General features: G+C 34.2%; 1 protein-coding gene and 1 pseudogene across 1 annotated transcript; both read left to right on the top strand.

Moving 5' to 3' along the window:
* LOC109228467 (serine carboxypeptidase-like 34) lies at nucleotides 322–6,522 on the top strand. The gene is made up of 10 exons (XM_019393567.1): nucleotides 322–631; nucleotides 2,672–2,779; nucleotides 3,135–3,230; nucleotides 3,323–3,415; nucleotides 3,513–3,601; nucleotides 4,331–4,627; nucleotides 5,344–5,480; nucleotides 5,697–5,789; nucleotides 5,879–5,987; nucleotides 6,097–6,522. The coding sequence occupies exons 1-10, from the start codon at nucleotides 379–381 to the stop codon at nucleotides 6,244–6,246; spliced, it is 1,425 nt and encodes a 474-aa protein (XP_019249112.1). The 5' UTR covers nucleotides 322–378; the 3' UTR covers nucleotides 6,247–6,522.
* LOC109237180 lies at nucleotides 9,526–12,062 on the top strand (annotated as a pseudogene).

Genomic DNA, 17,553 nt, shown 5'->3' with positions numbered 1-17,553 from the left:
TATATAATTTTTCTATATAACGTACAGAATGTATATATACAAAAAAAAAAAATATACATTTTTTCAGCTATTATTTTGAGAGCGGCTATACAGTGTCATTTTCTAATAATTTTCCATAGCAAAAATGAACTGGTTATCTGCAATTTGCAAACCATATCACGTGACCCGGTGCAACAATTAAACCTCTATACTGAAAATTCTTTTTCAATCAGTGCTTATAATCCAAATCCTATATTATTATAAATGAAACCAATAATTTGAAGGAAATAATAACAGAGTGTGACAGATCACTTCTTATCTGTCTCACCACTATATAAACCACACACAGACACAGTCCTCTGTCCCGCTAAAAAACTCAAGTAGAGAGAACATAGTAGAATGTTGCAATATTTTTATATTCCTCTCCTTCTTCTTGTTCTGAATTTTGGAGTTGTAGCGATTAGCGAAAAAGCTTTGGCTGAACAAGAAGCAGACCGAGTAAACCGATTACCCGGTCAGCCGCCGGTGAGTTTCAAGCAATATGCCGGATATGTTACTGTCAACGAGACTCATGGAAGAGCACTTTTCTACTGGTTTTTTGAGGCCACTGCCAATCCTGAAAAGAAGCCACTTCTCTTATGGCTCAATGGAGGTAAGTACCAATCAACACATAAATATATTTATTTTAATTCACACAAATTGTCATTCTCATAATGTATACCATTTTATGCTAAGAAGGTTAATTAATTCTATTATTTTTTAGGTTACTTATTACATTTTTTTTTTATGTATGCTTATCCATAGTGATGGAATAGTTTATTAGCTATGTTTGAATCCAACTCAATATTTTCGACCTGAAAAATAAGTTATCCGTTTCTTCAGTTAGGTGCATCTATCTTTTGATGCCATAGTGTCGAAGTTAAACTCCTCACAAAATTAAGTTTATGCTAGTTACTACTCTCTCCGTTTCAATTTATGTGAACCTGTTTGACTGGGCACGGAGTTTAAGAAAAAATAAAGACTTATAGAATTTGTGGTCCTAAACAAGTCTAAAAAGGGCTCAGAGTATTTGTGTGTTTATAAAAGCTTCTCATTAAGGATAGAATTGTAAGTTTAAGCTAAATTGTTACCAAATTTAGAAAGGCTTGATTCTTTTTGGGACGGACAAAATAAGAAATAGGTTCATATAAACTGGAATTTGTTTTTTCATGTCCCGTCATACAATTTATTTCTGTATGTACTACAACCTTGACATGTTGCTATCTTATAGTTATGCATTGAATTCCGTGAATTTCATATCTTTCACAGTACTCTAGCCGTGGATGATATGAAAATAATAACATTTGATGATCTAAGGTAGTCTTTGTTATTTATACATATACAATTACAACGTACAACCGCACTGTAAAATTTGACATCATAGGCTAGCTGTTGGATATGTGTTATTGGCCGTTGATGTGAATTTCTTTAACAAACAATTCTTATCAATATTCTTTTATCAAATATAAGATAGTCTCCTATTTATAACTATGAGCGAAATGAACTAAGAATTGATTAGATTATTATTTTGCAAAGGTAAAAGTAACCAAAATTACAGAACAAAAATGCTTAGACATTTTCTATATAATTTTCTGTTTTATCTAGTTAATTGTTTCATATGTTTGACGGCTTTGTTATTTTTTTAGTCTGTCAGAAACCAATCATTCTTGTAGTAAGTACTATATAAATTAGAATTTTCTCTTGCTTAAGCAAGACAATATATATGGCATATTTTCGTTACAACCTCCGTTCCAGTTTATGTGAACCTATTTCCTTTTGGTCCGTTCCAAAAAGAATGACTCCTTTCTAAACTTGGAAATAATTTAGCTTAAATTCCCTATTCTACCCTCAGTGAGAAGCTTTTACAACCACACAAATACTCTGGACTCCTTTTTGACTTGTTTAGGACCACAAATTCTAAAATTCTTCATTTTTTCTTAAACTCCGTGTCCAGTCAAACAGGTTCACATAAATTGGAATAGAGGAAATATTTATTAATAAGATTTGGTAATTAGACAACTCTCTGTCAGAATTTAACTCATTATCACATTTTCATCCTTAATGCCGGCAATTATTAAGTTTCTACAATTATTAAGTCTAACTTATAACCATATTTATAGCTTTGTGGACAAGATGAATTGATTGATTTCCTTCATATAAATTTTGTGGACAATATGAATCTTGAATAGACACCCAACTTTACAAGGATGGCTGTTTTTTTTTTTTTTATTAATTTATAAGTATTGGAATTTATTATTGTTCAGGCTTTGACCAATGCTGAAACCATGACCTTTCTATCAGCAAGTATATTTTTGTTTCAAAAAAATTGGACCTAATTAGGTAATGTACATACAACATATATGTAGACAAATTTTCTATTGAAATAATACCTTAAGACATTCGAAATGAATGGGCAGCTTTAAATTATGATATGTCATAATCTCCAGCTATGCTTAAAAGCAAAGACAAGTAATGAAAATCATACCATACAACAAAGAAGAAAAACATGTGCAAGACTTTCTGGATTTTTATGGCACCTAACGAATTAACTTTCATCATTTCATTTTCCTCTTTTTTTTTTTCTCTAATTAATAAATTCACTCTAGGTATAATTACAAATGACATTTTTGTTTTGTCTTCATTGACATTTCAGGCCCAGGATGCTCATCAATTGGCTACGGTGAAGCAGAAGAGTTAGGGCCTTTCTTCACACAGAAAAATAAGCCAGAGCTCAAGTTCAACAAATTCTCATGGAATAAAGGTAAAGAGGAAAAACAAAAAGAATTTATTGGATAAAAAGTTATTTAAGTTTTGTTGAGCATAAATACTTGTCAGGTGAAATTGACTTTAAAATTATCAATTTCATAGAAGAAAATAGTCTTCCTTATGCAACCAAATATCTACTCTAATTAATCAACATTAGAAGTATTAATTTTTCTGCATTAATGTAGAGCCTTCTAATGTTTTTGCCTTAAAACGATTGATCGTTTTAAATAACAACCCAGCTTGAAATTAGATCGAAAAATATTTTTGTTAGCTCATACTATTTCTATTCTTCATCAAAGAATTAGAAATCAAAATCTCTTGGTAGTACTAATTAATATTAATATTTCCAGCTGCAAACTTATTGTTCTTGGAATCCCCTGTTGGTGTTGGATTTTCATACACAAACACCTCTAGTGATATCACTGAGCTTGGAGACACTGTTACAGGTAAAGAATTGGTTATTCTACGAATTTAATTCAAATGTTTTCCTCACAAATATCTAACTTCTTAAATTTTATCTCTGCTCATTATTTATCAGCTCAAGATTCATATAAATTTCTGGTCAATTGGTTTCGACGATTTCCACAGTTCAGGTCCCATGAATTCTACATTGCTGGCGAAAGCTACGCTGGTAAAGAAAAAAAAAGCCACAAACACACAACATGTGGATTATCTCTTTTTGTCAACTTATTTCCTTTTTGTATATAATCAACTCATCATTTTTTCAGGGCACTATGTTCCCCAGCTAGCAGAGCAGATCTTTGACAACAATAAAAAAGTCATAAAAGAGGACTACATAAATTTCAAAGGATTTATGGTACGTGTTTACCAACTCCATCTCGACCATTACTGCAGCAAATTAACATCTTACAGTCAAAGGCAGATTTAGGATCATTTACGAAAGTTTAGCTGAACTTATTATCTGAATAAAATCATATTCCTTGTAAACTCATTGACTTTAGGTTTTGAATTCGCCTCTATTTATATTTAATGACACTATAAGAGATGCTCTCATTTGTGACTAATTACTTATAATTAATGGACATGTATGTCACAGATTTGTGACGATTTTATGACAAGATCATCGATTTATGAAATTTTTATCCTCATATCACAAAACATTTGCGACACCCGAATTTGTGTAGAATTCCAATGCTCACAAGTATTATTCTTTTATTCTTGTACATAGTGAGATAAATGATACTTCCTCCATCCCAATTTATGTGACAATTTTTGGATTTCTAAAGTCAAACGAATTATTCTTTGATCATTTTTTCATATGTCTTTTAAATATTTTGAATTATTAAGTATTGCGACTTATAATACTTTTTACATAGTTTCCAATTCAAGAACTTACAGATTCTATGTCCAAATACACAGTCAAAAATTGAATCTCGAAAAGTAAAAAGTGTCACATAAATTGGCAGAGAGGGGGTACAATATCACAAGTTAAATCCTAATCCATCCAGTAAATTCTGTATTCGAATTTATCAAAAACGTTATTATTATTTCATATGATGAGTTATGAAAATATGAAAAATTGCAGGTAGGAAATGCATTGATGGACGACGAGACAGACCAAAAGGGAATGATAGACTATGCGTGGGATCATGCGGTAATATCAGATCATTTGTACCATTCCATTAAGAGAGTTTGCAATTTCAGCTTGGAACATCCTGGCGATGACTGCGACAATCTTCTTAATCAGTATTTTGATGTTTACAAAATCGTAGACATGTACAGCCTTTACGTCCCTAAATGTGTTAACAGCAACTTCAGTAGCAGCACCACCACACCCCTTCCAACTATTCGTGGAGTTGCCCCCAAGTCCTTCTCCAGAATTGTAAGTCCGTACTCGATATTTATATCAAGCCACATCAGTTTAGCATGATTAATTAAGTGATAAATAATCTAGACGCATGCATGTCACGTTGAATCTAGGATTTCTAGTACATGGGTGCACTACTAAAAAAGGAGGAAAAATGTATTAAGTGGGAATTGATCCCTATTTCTCTTGGTAAATAGTTCAACCTTCAACCAAGTGGACCATTCAACTTTCTTGGAGCAGGGTGCCAAAAGTCAATATTATACAGATTTTAGAAAATATATACATAAAATATCTAATTTTGCGAAGAAACCATAGGTTCACGTGCCCCGTAATATCCTTATAAATCCACCCCTGCACGTATGTATATATTGTTGGTGTACAAACTAGTATCGCTAAGTCTTTCCTCATCAGGAAAAAACGCGGTGTTTAAATACACCAAGCCGAATTAGTTAACTCTAGCTAACTGATAATATTGAGGTGAGAATGTATATATAAATAACTATGGCTAAGTGATACTGAACTACCCCTCAATTTTCCCATCTTCTTTATATTTTTCCCTACCAAAAAGAGTTGAGAGATTTGTTGTTTAAGAAATCATTGCTAGCTCCTCTTTTACTTAATTAGCAAAAAAAGTACTTTCAATGCTTTATTACTATATACAGGAATAGGAGGGATTTTTTTATTTTATTTTTTTATTTTCTGGCCTAACGATTCAAAATTGTAACATGCAGGAAGGATGGCACAAAAGACCAACAGGGTACGATCCTTGTCTGTCTGATTACACAGAAATTTATATGAATAGACCAGATGTTCAAGCTGCACTCCATGCAAATGTCACAAAAATTCCTTATCGATGGACTCATTGCAGGTCAGCAAAATGCCCTTTGTTATTTTAATTTCTTTTTATTGGAGTATTTCGTTTTCGAAAAATCACTTGCCATTTCTGTGTAATGAGTTTAACTTTAATTTGCTTGTAATAATTGGAACTAGTTACCTGAAAAATTACATAGACAGTGTACGTAATATTAAAATTTTAATAATTTCCTTTATCTTATATGTAACTAATAATTTTCTTATTTTGCAGCGAGAATATTACGTTTTGGAATGACGCACCATCGTCTATGCTTCCTACCATCAAGAAACTTATCGATGGTGGTCTGCGCGTTTGGGTGTATAGGTAAGTGATATGTAATTTTCTTTTGAAGATTTTCAATTGACCAATATTTAATAATCTTAAAATATTCTCTATCTATTTATTTTTATCAGTGGAGATACCGATGGTAGAATCCCAGTCACTGCTACAAGATTAACTTTGAGAAAACTTGGATTGAAAATCAATGAAGATTGGACTCCTTGGTACACTAACAATAAACAGGTATACATATTACTTATTTTTCTTTTATGGTATATATATTTTTTAATTACTTGAAATTTACATTGTACTTAACATTGAGAACTAATCTAAACGTGGGAAATCTTAATAGGTTGGTGGATGGACAGTTGGCTATGATGGACTATCCTTTGTGACAGTAAGAGGAGCTGGACATCAAGTTCCAACATTCAAGCCAAAGCAAGCTCTACAACTAGTTAGACATTTCTTGGCCAATAAGAAGCTGCCATCTGCCCCGTTTTAGCATTTCCTTCCTTTTAGTGCTAATAATCCCGGGTCTAGCTTATAATTTTTAATCTCATCGTTCTAATCCCCTAGAAAGAAAAAGGTTGTCAATTTAGATAATATTCATTCCAATGTTAGGAAGTAAGGGAAAAAAAACAAGTAAAAGTCTGATTTAGTTGAAAGATTGCTCTCTCTCTAGATTATTCAACTGTATCAAACGCTTATTAGTGGTCAAGTTACTCTATCAAGCGCAATAATCTTAGCCAAGTTACACAATGAATCTCATTTTAAACTATGTTACATATGGATAAGCAATAATTTTCCTAAATAGGAAATCTATTACAAATTCAAACAATATGGATCAACTACATAAAAGCACATATTTATGTTCAAGTATATAAAAGTAGATATCTAGCTACGTACACTTGATGTCATCCAATTTAAAACCATAAGAGAGCGTATTATTAAGCCGTAGTCCTGTAAATGGATAACCATAAACGCATGCAATGGCATTCAGCCGATATTATTAGTGTTCAACAAATAAGACCAATTTCCACCACAAGTAGTGGGCTTTATTGCTATTTCATTTTAACTGATTTAACTGTCGTATCCATCTTTATATAAGCCAATTGGCTTCACAGATATTTCAATGTTTGGAATATGCGATATGCAACACGCATAAGGTGGTTTCTCATTTACATGCAATACTTCGTTACTTCTCATTTTCTTTTACATGCGGCATTAATTGGCCATGATGGGAAAAGGTATTATTTGGACTCGTTGGAATTTGTATGTAAGCACGTTAGAGGCGTGAACATGATGATTATGCGCCTGGAACTTGATATATATTTATATCTATTTATATTATCATAAAAGTGGGAAGTTCAAAAATTAAAGTGCCACGACTCGAACTCAACTTCGGAACTATGATGGCGCCTAACATTTCACTTGCTAGGCAAGCCAACGTTAGAATAGTTTTTAGCCTTTTTAGCAATTCAAATTAAATAATAACCAAGAAACTGAATAAACTGAAATAGTGTGAGAAAACCACACTACAACAAATTTGATTTTTAACCACGAAATTATTAGCTACGACGAAAAATTCGTCATTAATTATTTATTTTCTGTGACAAAAGTTACATTTTGTATACAAATACATGAGCCACATAGTTTTAGTGACGAAACGTGAATTTTGTAGCAAAGTTTTGTCTCCAAAAGTTTTCCTCCAAAAATATGATGGCGCCATTTTTTTAGGCAATCTTTAGCTACGAAGTGAAATTATTAGTGACAAATTATATTTGTCATTGATCCACTAAATTATCAGTGACAAAAAATTGTTCGTCTTAAAAAATATTTACATTTAGACACGAAAAGTTTTCGTCACCAAAATTAGATGATTAAATAACGACAAATCGAATTTGTAGTAAAATAAAGTAAACTTTGGCCACGAAATTTTGTAATTAACTGTGAGCATTATTTTTGTCACTAATAATTTAAAAAATCTGTGATAATTTTTAAATTATCTTTATGTAATCTGAAATTTAGCTACAAGAAGGGTTTTTCTTAAAATAATACATACAATGTTTAAAAAGGCTACGAAATAATTTCATCACAAATTATTCATTTTTTAGTGGCAAATCACATTTTATATTTAAAAATGCATGAGTCACATGTAATTCGATAATTAAGTATAATTTTTGCAGGGATAGTAAATATATCATGGATATTCATTAATTTTCACCGGGAATGATTTTTCTTTTGCATCATAAGTTCAACTATTGTTTATAATTGGATTAGTAATCAAATCTACTTTATAAATTAACTAGTTACTATGTATGTACATTCTTAGTTTCGTATATTTAAAAAAAAAAGTGCTATCGTTCTAAAATGTTGATATTCAAGTAAGATGGGATTATATTTAATTTGAAATTTAGAGACAGTTCCATGGAAGAAAGTTTTTATGATACTTAATTTCCTATATGAAATTATATGAACTTGATACTTTTCAAGAAAATTGGAAGGCGGTGTAGCTTAAAAGCAGGCATATTCTGCCCGAATTTTACCCAGAAAATTGACCGAAGTCGGTCGGAAATTTCATATTTTTTTCCAGAAATTCAAAATTTCCAACCGAATTTGGACGAAAAATTCAATATGAAATCTGCAAAATCTTGAAATTTCCGACCGAAGTCGGTCAGAAATTACTTTTTAATTTATTTTACTATACCGACCGATTTCGGTCGATTTACTATAATTTACAAGGATTATAAAATTATTATATATTTAAAATTTTGACCGATGTCGGTCGCTATTTGAAAAACAATAAAATAAAAATTTTAATTAATACCGACCGAATTCGTTCGGTATATTTATCTTTGTTGTCAGTCAACACATTGAATTAACCGACCGACTACGATCGGAAAATTGCGACCACCTTCGGTCGCAATGCGTTAGCGACCATTATTTTTTTTAACTAATTAAAAGCGTCGGAAATCTAGTTATTTTTTCTCAAATTTCGATCGATGTCGGTCGGTATTCTTGGACGAAATTAGGCATTTTTCTAGTAGTGATAATTGAATAAAATATTCCAAATGGTAATTGGTAAGTCATGCCTCTCAAACACATGACTTATTTTAATAATTTGATATGTGAGTAAATTGTGATACGTGATCAGTTTTCCTTAATTATTTTTACTTTTTTTGCATTCGTTTAAAAATTGACAACTTATTTACTGTAAAATATTAATTCAACATGAGTCATTTTAGAGCTTTATGTTGTTACTTATCATTTTCATTCTAGGAGCGATAAGACGAACTTATCATTCCTAATTTTAAAAGACCAAAAAATCACTTTATCAATTTGAAGTAAATTAGTTCTATTTCTCAAATAGTAAAAGAAAAAAGAAAAAAAAGAAAGTTAAATGACAATATTGGACACATCATCCCCAACTTTACTTCACACACTAGGGAGTAATTAGATAATTCAATTAAATTTTTCAGATCCCCGCTTGTTTATCCACGTTCAGAAGTTATGAAATCAATTAAGGCTCAATTCCCGCGCCTCTAACTCAGGAAATCTTTCATAGAGCAAGTGGCGGGCGCCCTCTCTTCATCATCTTCTCTACAGGGCAAGTCGCCACAATCCGAACAAAAAAGGTTTGTTCTTCGTCATATATTCCCTCTTTTTTCATGATGCTTGGTTTTGTTTGGGTACAAAGAGATTCTCATATACTAATTCCTCATTTTAATCTGGTTCTAAATCCTAAACAGTTTTGATTTGTTTCCAAGTTGTCAACGAACAGATGGATTATGGTTTCGATTATACGTTTGAACAATTGAACAGTCCCGAGGTCTGAGGCTGAGAACCTTTTTACTTATTAGAAAATTTTTGTAGGGGTTTCACTTAATTTACATACAATTTCATCCAGAAAATTCCTAATTCTTAATTTTAAAATATCATTGAATCTCTTGTATCTTATCATTTGCACAGGTCACACAGGTTAAGATGGTGGCAAACGGATAGATCTTATATCTAGGTGAAGTAAATTTCCAACTCTTGTTTACTTTGATGATATAATTTCTATAGATGAGTTCAATTTATAATTTTGGTTTATTCGAGATCTTTTTGAATGGCATTTTTTTTGTATAAGTAAAATCTGGATGCAGTTTCTCCAACGAGTGCTTATACTTGCATTCTAGATTTTCTCCCGGAATTTCATCTTAATTTCTCTGTTAGAATGCACAAAATTATATAAATTTTGCTCCTCTTTGTTTTCTTTCTTTGCTATAATCTATTACCACTACACTAGAATCTTTTCTTATATCAAGCGAATTCAACAATTCATATATACCTAAACTTTTTTTTTACCCTATTTATGTATTATAATTTTTCGGCAAAGGGGATTAATTTGAATGCCTTGGCTCCCTTTAGCTCCACTACTGCTCACCACTATAAAATAACAAAATATGATTTACTTTTCTTGTGCTAGACTCTTTTATTTAGCTTTTTGGTGCCTTACAGAGCTCCGAACCTGCTTTGGCATGTAAGGTAACATGATCTCATTCTTCATATGAAATGATTAATGGAATATCTTTAACAAGAAAAATTCTAAAGGGTTTTCTAAGACTAGATCATGCTCTCTGTTATAGCACATTTGTTGAAGATAGTTAATGTCAATTTGGAGTCTGCTTTCCAACAATTGAGTATCCAGCAACCAAGTATGACTAAAATTTTATGACATTTCTTAGCTAGATGGAATGATGGCTTGTTCAGTAGTTAGTAGGACTTTGGATATCCAAATTTAGGCTAATATTTTGAGCCACAATGTGGAGAAAGTCATCCTTTTAATATGGCTTGCAATTTAGATATGGTCTTATATATCCGTCTGGAGAGGGAAGTTGTGAAATCCATTGTTAATGATGTGTGTAGGAACAAGCAAATGGAGAACATTAAGCTATAATCTTAAATCTAAATCTGGGGATAGATAACTTGAGATGGACTTGCTGTTGCATCTAGCATGTTGGGTAATTCCTTTTCCCTTTTCAATATTCACTTATACTCTTTCCTCTACTACAATACTCTTGTCTTTGCTAGTTCTTTATCTAGATTCTCCTTCTATGTGACTCAATTGATCCTTCTAGCAGTTTTATTAAAATTTCTCACCTATACTACTGTTAATCATACGTACGATCTGTTTGGAGAAAAATTTGAGTGATCTTTTGCTTGTTGGTTTGGCTGATGAAGTTAGAGTGTGAATAATGTAGAACATTAAAATGACATAGTAGTTAGTTGGAACATCATTCTGTAATCTCAACTGTGAAGGAGATATTCTATACAGATCTATAGATCAACAAGGTCTAGGAATTTTATTCTTGGGTTGCAGGCTATATTTCTGATACTAGAGTAGGCTACAAGTTATAGCTTTGTTAAATTCAGAGGTGGTCTTACTGCTAGTCTTGCCATTGCAAGTCTTTTCATTCTAAGATAAAGAGGGTGCTTGGAGGATTTTATATAATGAAATCAAGATAGTTAGGAGAATAAATGGGGAGCTTAAGTTGATTGTTCAAACTGTGCCCGAGATTATCGAAGTGGTTGGCAATGCACGCGCAGAGCAAGTATTAGACTTGAATGAGGATGGTGAAAAGGAGAAAGTTAAATTAGTGCTAAAATCAGTGTTTACTGAGGTAATGTCAGCAAGGAAGGATATGATTGCTGAAGTGATAGCCAAGCTGATTAGTCGCCTACACATAAAAAATCAAGCAAGGCAGCTGACTGAGAAAGAACAAGTGGTCCTAAGACTCGAGAAGCAGTATCGAGCTGATGTTGGTGTCTTGGCTGCATTCTTGTTAAATTATGTAAAACTTAAACCTGGTGAAGCTTTGTATTTAGGGGCAAATGAACCTCATGCTTATATATATGGTGATTGTGTTGAAATCATCGCAACATCAGACAAGGTGGTATGTGCTGGCTTAACTCCAAAGCACCGGGATGTTATAACTCTATGCTCAATGCTCACTTACAGACAGGGTTTTCCTGAAATTCTGAACGGTACTGCAGTAAATCCACACACTCTGTGGTTCGTCCCTCCTTTTGGCGAATTTGAGGTCGATCGTTGTATTCTTAATTCCCAAACAATCAACTGCTGAATTCCCTACTATTCCTGGTCCCTCTATTTTTTTGGTCATAGAGGGAGAGGGAACAATGAACACATCATCAGACGAGGTTGTTTGTGAAGGTGACGTCTTATTTGCACCAGCAAACACCAGCATTACAGTTGCAACATCTTCTGGTTTGCACTTATATAGAGCAGGAGTAAGAAGCAACTTTTTTGAGAAGTGAGAGTTGTGCTACATCTGCTATAATTGGCCGATCCAGCCTTGTAAGTCAATTGTTTCTTATATTCACACAAGTATATGCTTTGTGTGAAAAGATAGACTAATGGAATTTATGTCTTCAATACAACGAAACTCTTTTTCCATTTTATTCATTCATCTTTTTTTATTTTAAAAAAAATTCATATCATGTTGATGTTCAATTTTATTTTGTCATTTCAGGTCATATGCTATGATGTTCAGAAAGTTGACATGTGGAAGACTTCACTATGATAAAGAGTTAGAGAAACTGTTATGCGTTGTGTATCGTCTATTATCGTAGTAGCTATTACCAGTTGTTGGACACAAAGTGACACTAATAACTATTAGATTAGAATAGTTTACTTTTTGTTGTTGTTGTTGATACCTTTAATGAAATGTATTAGTATTATTTTTGAATGTAAATAGGCATAACTGCTTTGTTGGGAAAGTTCCTTATTCATTTTTATTGGCAATAAAAAAGTTGTTAAATATAATATTTGTCATAGAACAACCTTTTTATCAATAATATATTTCATTATCTGACTACGAATTAATATTGTATTTTATGACAATTGTAAGTGTCACTAATTATGACACTTTATGGCGATAATTTTGTATTGTCGGTGGGTAAAAGCAATTTTTTTAGTGACGACATGATAGTTTTCAACTACAAAATTGCAATTCATTTTTGTAAAAGCAAAGTCGTCACTAATTTATTCATTTAGGGACGAAATATTTTTTTTGTATATAAAATATCGTCTTAATTAGTGACGAAATCACATTTTTTTCAGCTACGAAATACATGTAACTTTAGAGACAATTAACTTTGTCACTAATTGAACTAAATAATTAGTGACAAGGTAGTTTCGTCGGTATTAATAATTTTTTAGTGACGAAACCACATTATCACCTACAAATTTTCAATACTTTTTCTGACAAACAAATTCGTCTTAAATACTGTGCATTTGGGGACGAAAAAAGAGTTTCGTAGTTAATCTATCTTTATTTAGCGACGAAACACTAAGTTGTCTTTGTATACTTTTAGTGACCCACTTTTAAGGACGAATAATTGACAAAAAAATTTTCGTCGCAAAAGATCTTTTGTGACGAAATATGGATTTTAAGTGACGAAATAAAATGTAACCGATAACCAAATTGTTGTAGTGCCATAACAACAGCGATGTCTAGATACAACCCCAGAACTAGTGTCACAAGTATACCAGCGACTAGAGTAAACCAAACAATGGTTTGAACGAAAACATGACTGTCTGAAACGAAATAAACAGTTAGGATAAGGTAGAATGGGACTCCAGGGTTGCGAACGCTGTACAGCTGTACCTCAAGTCTCTGTCCGGCAATCAATCAGAGCAATCTACTAACAATCGCTAGAACCGACTCCAAAATCTTCACAAGAAGTGTAGAGTGTAGTATGAGTACAACCGACCCTATGTACTTTGTAAGTGCCGAGCCTAACCTCGATGAAGTAGTGACGAGGCTAAGGCGGGTCACTTATAATAACCTATACGCATTATAATAATAATAATAACAGGAAAGGTAAGGCAGTTAACTTATGAAAATAAACTCAATCCTCGAAATCAATAAAACCAGAAACATCAGTCCTCAGAATCTTGTATGAAAACACTCAAAGGTAACACAGTGCAATAATGAATACAAAACACACAATCTGTTGTGGCGCGTAACCCGATCCCACCACACAAACATAATCCTCTCTTATTTCACCGTATCAATATCAATATCAAGAATAACATGTAAAAATCCATTGCGGCGTGCAACCCGATCCCATCATAAAATCAGAATCAATATCGTAATCCTCCCGTATTTCACCATATAAAATCCGCTGCAGGCGTGCAATCCAATCTCACCATATCAATATCAATCTTCCATTATTCCACCCGTTGCGGCGTGCAACCCGATCCATAAACAAAATCGTAAATGCAATCAATTCAACAACTCAACTCACACGAATCTCTATGATTAAAGAATACGAAAGCAAAGTCATAAAGGAACCTTGTACCAAATCAAGAAAATGCTACAACTAATACAAAGCAACAAGTCAAGCCAAATATATGACAATTAAAATGTACAAGTAAGCCAAGTAAGGCAAGTAGTAATCAATCATGGAATCATGAAAAAGAAACGAGTATTTCAATACAAGAGTAAATAGATGACAAATAACAAGATACAACATAGAAGCAGTTAAGACATGGAAGCAGATAATTAATGAAATACGGGAAAATATGAAAAAACACTATTTTGACGGCTTATATACACTCGTCACCTCGCATATATGCCGCTACACATGTAATTCACATAGCACATAGCTCAAGGGTTCCTAAATCTCTCAAATCAAGGTTAGACCCAACACTTACCTCGCTCCGCAAGCAAATCAAAGCTCAATCGGGGCCTTTTCTTTAAAATTTGCCTCCAAACCAACCAAATCTAACCCAATTCGACTTAATATTAATAAAAAAATACCAGGGAAATCAATTAAAATACATAAAGTTAAGATCTTTGTACTTTTTACAAAAAGTCAACAAAAGTCAACCTCGGACTCGCTTGGTCAAAACCCGAGATTCGGACCAAAATTCGATTACCCATTCACTCCCGAGCCCGAGTATGTGATTAGTTTCGAAATCCGACCCCAATTTGAGGTCTAAATTCCAAATTTACAAAACTCCCCCAATTCTACCCAAATCCCTAATTTTTACCATGAAAAGCCTAGATTTAACGTTGAAAATACTTAGAAAGTAATGAGTAATTGAAAAGAAATAGATTAAAGTAACTTACCAAAGTTTTTGAGAAGAAAATCCTCTTAAAAAATTGCCTCTATGGTGTTTAGGGTTCCAAAATATAAAAAGTGAGGCTAAAATCCCGTCCCCTTAGCTATTTGTCTAGGCGCAAATGTCGCAAATGCGACGCAAATGTGACGCAAATGCGAAGAAGCAACTGAAAATGCAAACTCCCCACATCTCTGCTGCCATCGCATTTGCGATGATATATTCGTAAATGCGAACTTGGACAGATCGCAAAAACGATCAAATGATAGCAAATGCGATCCCTGCTGCCCTAGGACGTCTTCACAATTATGAACATGATGTTTGCAAATGAGAGCATCACAGACTTGGCCATTTGTCGCAATTGCGACCTCTGATCTCGCATTTGTTAGACCTGCACACCAGATCACACAAGTTACTACCAAACTCTCAGAAACGCGTCCGAAACTCACCCGAGCCCCGGGGCTCCAAACCAAAGATGCATACAAGTATAATAACCTCATACGAACTCGCTCGCGCAAAAACACTAAAAAAATACCTAGAACTATGAATCAGACATCAAAATGAATGATATTATCAAAGAAACTCAAGGACATGCAACTTTACAATCGGACGTCTGAATCACGTCAAATCAACTCAGTTTTGCACCAAATTTTGCAGACAATTCATAAATACTTAAATGAACCTATACCAAGTTCCGGAACCAAAATTCAAACCTGATAGCAACAAAGTCAACCTACATTAGAACTTAGGAATTCTTTAAACCTTTAAATTGCTAGGTTTCAACAAATCATGTTAAAACAAGTTAGGGACTTCTGAATTCGATTTCAGACATACGCCCAAGTCTCAAATCACGATACGGACCCACCGGGACCGTCAAAATACTAATACAGGTCCATTTAGACAAAATGTTAATCGTAGTCAGCTCAAGTGAGTTATAAGGAAAATTTTCACATTTTCATCAATTTTTCACATAAACATTTTTCGGAAAAAGACACGGATGACGCATGCAAATCGAGGAAGGCTAAATGGAGCAATTCTAGGTTTCGAAACACAAAAATGAGGACTAAAACTGAAAATAACCTATTGGATCATCACATTCTCCACCTCTAACTTCTTCTGATTCCGTGGATCCTAAATAGTCTTGACTTTATCCAAGCCATCTTGAACCAAATCGGTACCCAACAACTGAGCCTCTCCCGGCTCGAACCATCCAACTGGCGAACAACACTGCATCCCGTTTAATGCCTCATAGGGAGCCATCTGAATGCTAGACAGGTAGGTGTTGTTATAGAAAAACTCTGCAAACGGCAAGAACTTATCCCCAGAACCCCCGAAATCTATATGGCAAGAGCGAAGCATATCCTCCAATATCTAAATAGTTCACTCGGACTGCCCGTCCATCTGGGGGTGAAATGTTGTACTCAACTCAACCCGTGCACCTAACTTACGCTGTACGGCCCTCTAGAAGTGCAAGGTGAACTGCGTACCTCGATCAAAAATGATAGACGCAGGCACACCGTAAAGACGGACGATCTCGCAGAAGTAGATCTCAGGTAACCGCTATAAATAATAGGTGACTGCTAGTGGAATGAAATGTGCCGACTTGGTCAACCTATCCACAATGACCCATACCACGTCAAACTTCTTCTGATTCTGTGGAAGCCCAATAACGAAATCCATGGTAATACGCTCCCACTTTCACTCAAGAATCTCCAGCCTCTGAAGCAAACCACCAGGCCTCTGAAGCTCGTACTTTACTTGCTGACAATTCAGACACCGAGCTACGTATGTAACTATATCCTTCTTCATCCTCCTCCACCAATAATGCTGCCGCAAGTCCTGATACATCTTGGCGGCACCCGGTGAATAGAATACAGGGAACTGTGGGCCTCCTCAAGAATCAACTCACGAAGACCATCCACATTGGGCACATAAATACGACCCTGCATCCGCAAAACCCCATCATTCCCAACAGTAACCTACTTGGAACCGCCGTGCTGCACCGTGTCCTTAAGGATAAGCAAATGGGGGTTATCATACTGATGCTCTTTAATGCTCTCATATAAAGAAGACCGAGAGACCATGCAAGCTAGAACACGAGTGGGCTCCGAAACATCTAACCTCACGAACTATTGGCCAAAGCCTGAACATCTGATGCAAGATGCCTCTCACCAACTAGAATATACGCAAGGCTACCCATACTCATAGCCTTTTTACTCAAGGCATCGACCACCACATTGTCCTTCCCGGGATGATACAAAATGGTGATATCATATTCTTTCAACAGCTCCAACCACATCCTCTACCTCAAGTTAAGATCCTTCTATTTGAACAAATACTGTAGACTCCGATGATTCGTGAATACCTCACACAATATGCCATAAAGATAGTACCTCCAAATCTTAAGCGCATGAACAATGGCTGCTAACTCTAGGTCATGAACATGGTAATTCTTCTCATGAACCTTTAACTGCTGCGACGCGTATGCAGTCACCCTACCATCCTGCATCAATACTGCACCGAGCCCAATACGAGATGAACTACACCATGTAGGATTTTGAACTTGTGGGCGACACTAACACGGGTGTCGTAGTCAAAGCAGTCTTGAGCTTTTGAAAGCTCAACTCACACTCATCCGACCATCTGAATGGGGCACCCTTCTGGGTAAATCTAGTCAAT

The sequence above is a fragment of the Nicotiana attenuata genome, chromosome 1 (assembly GCF_001879085.1).
Source record: "Nicotiana attenuata strain UT chromosome 1, NIATTr2, whole genome shotgun sequence".
Taxonomy (NCBI): Eukaryota; Viridiplantae; Streptophyta; class Magnoliopsida; order Solanales; family Solanaceae; genus Nicotiana; species Nicotiana attenuata.
Note: the sequence above shows the minus strand (reverse complement) of the source record. Positions and strands in the feature narration are given on the sequence as shown.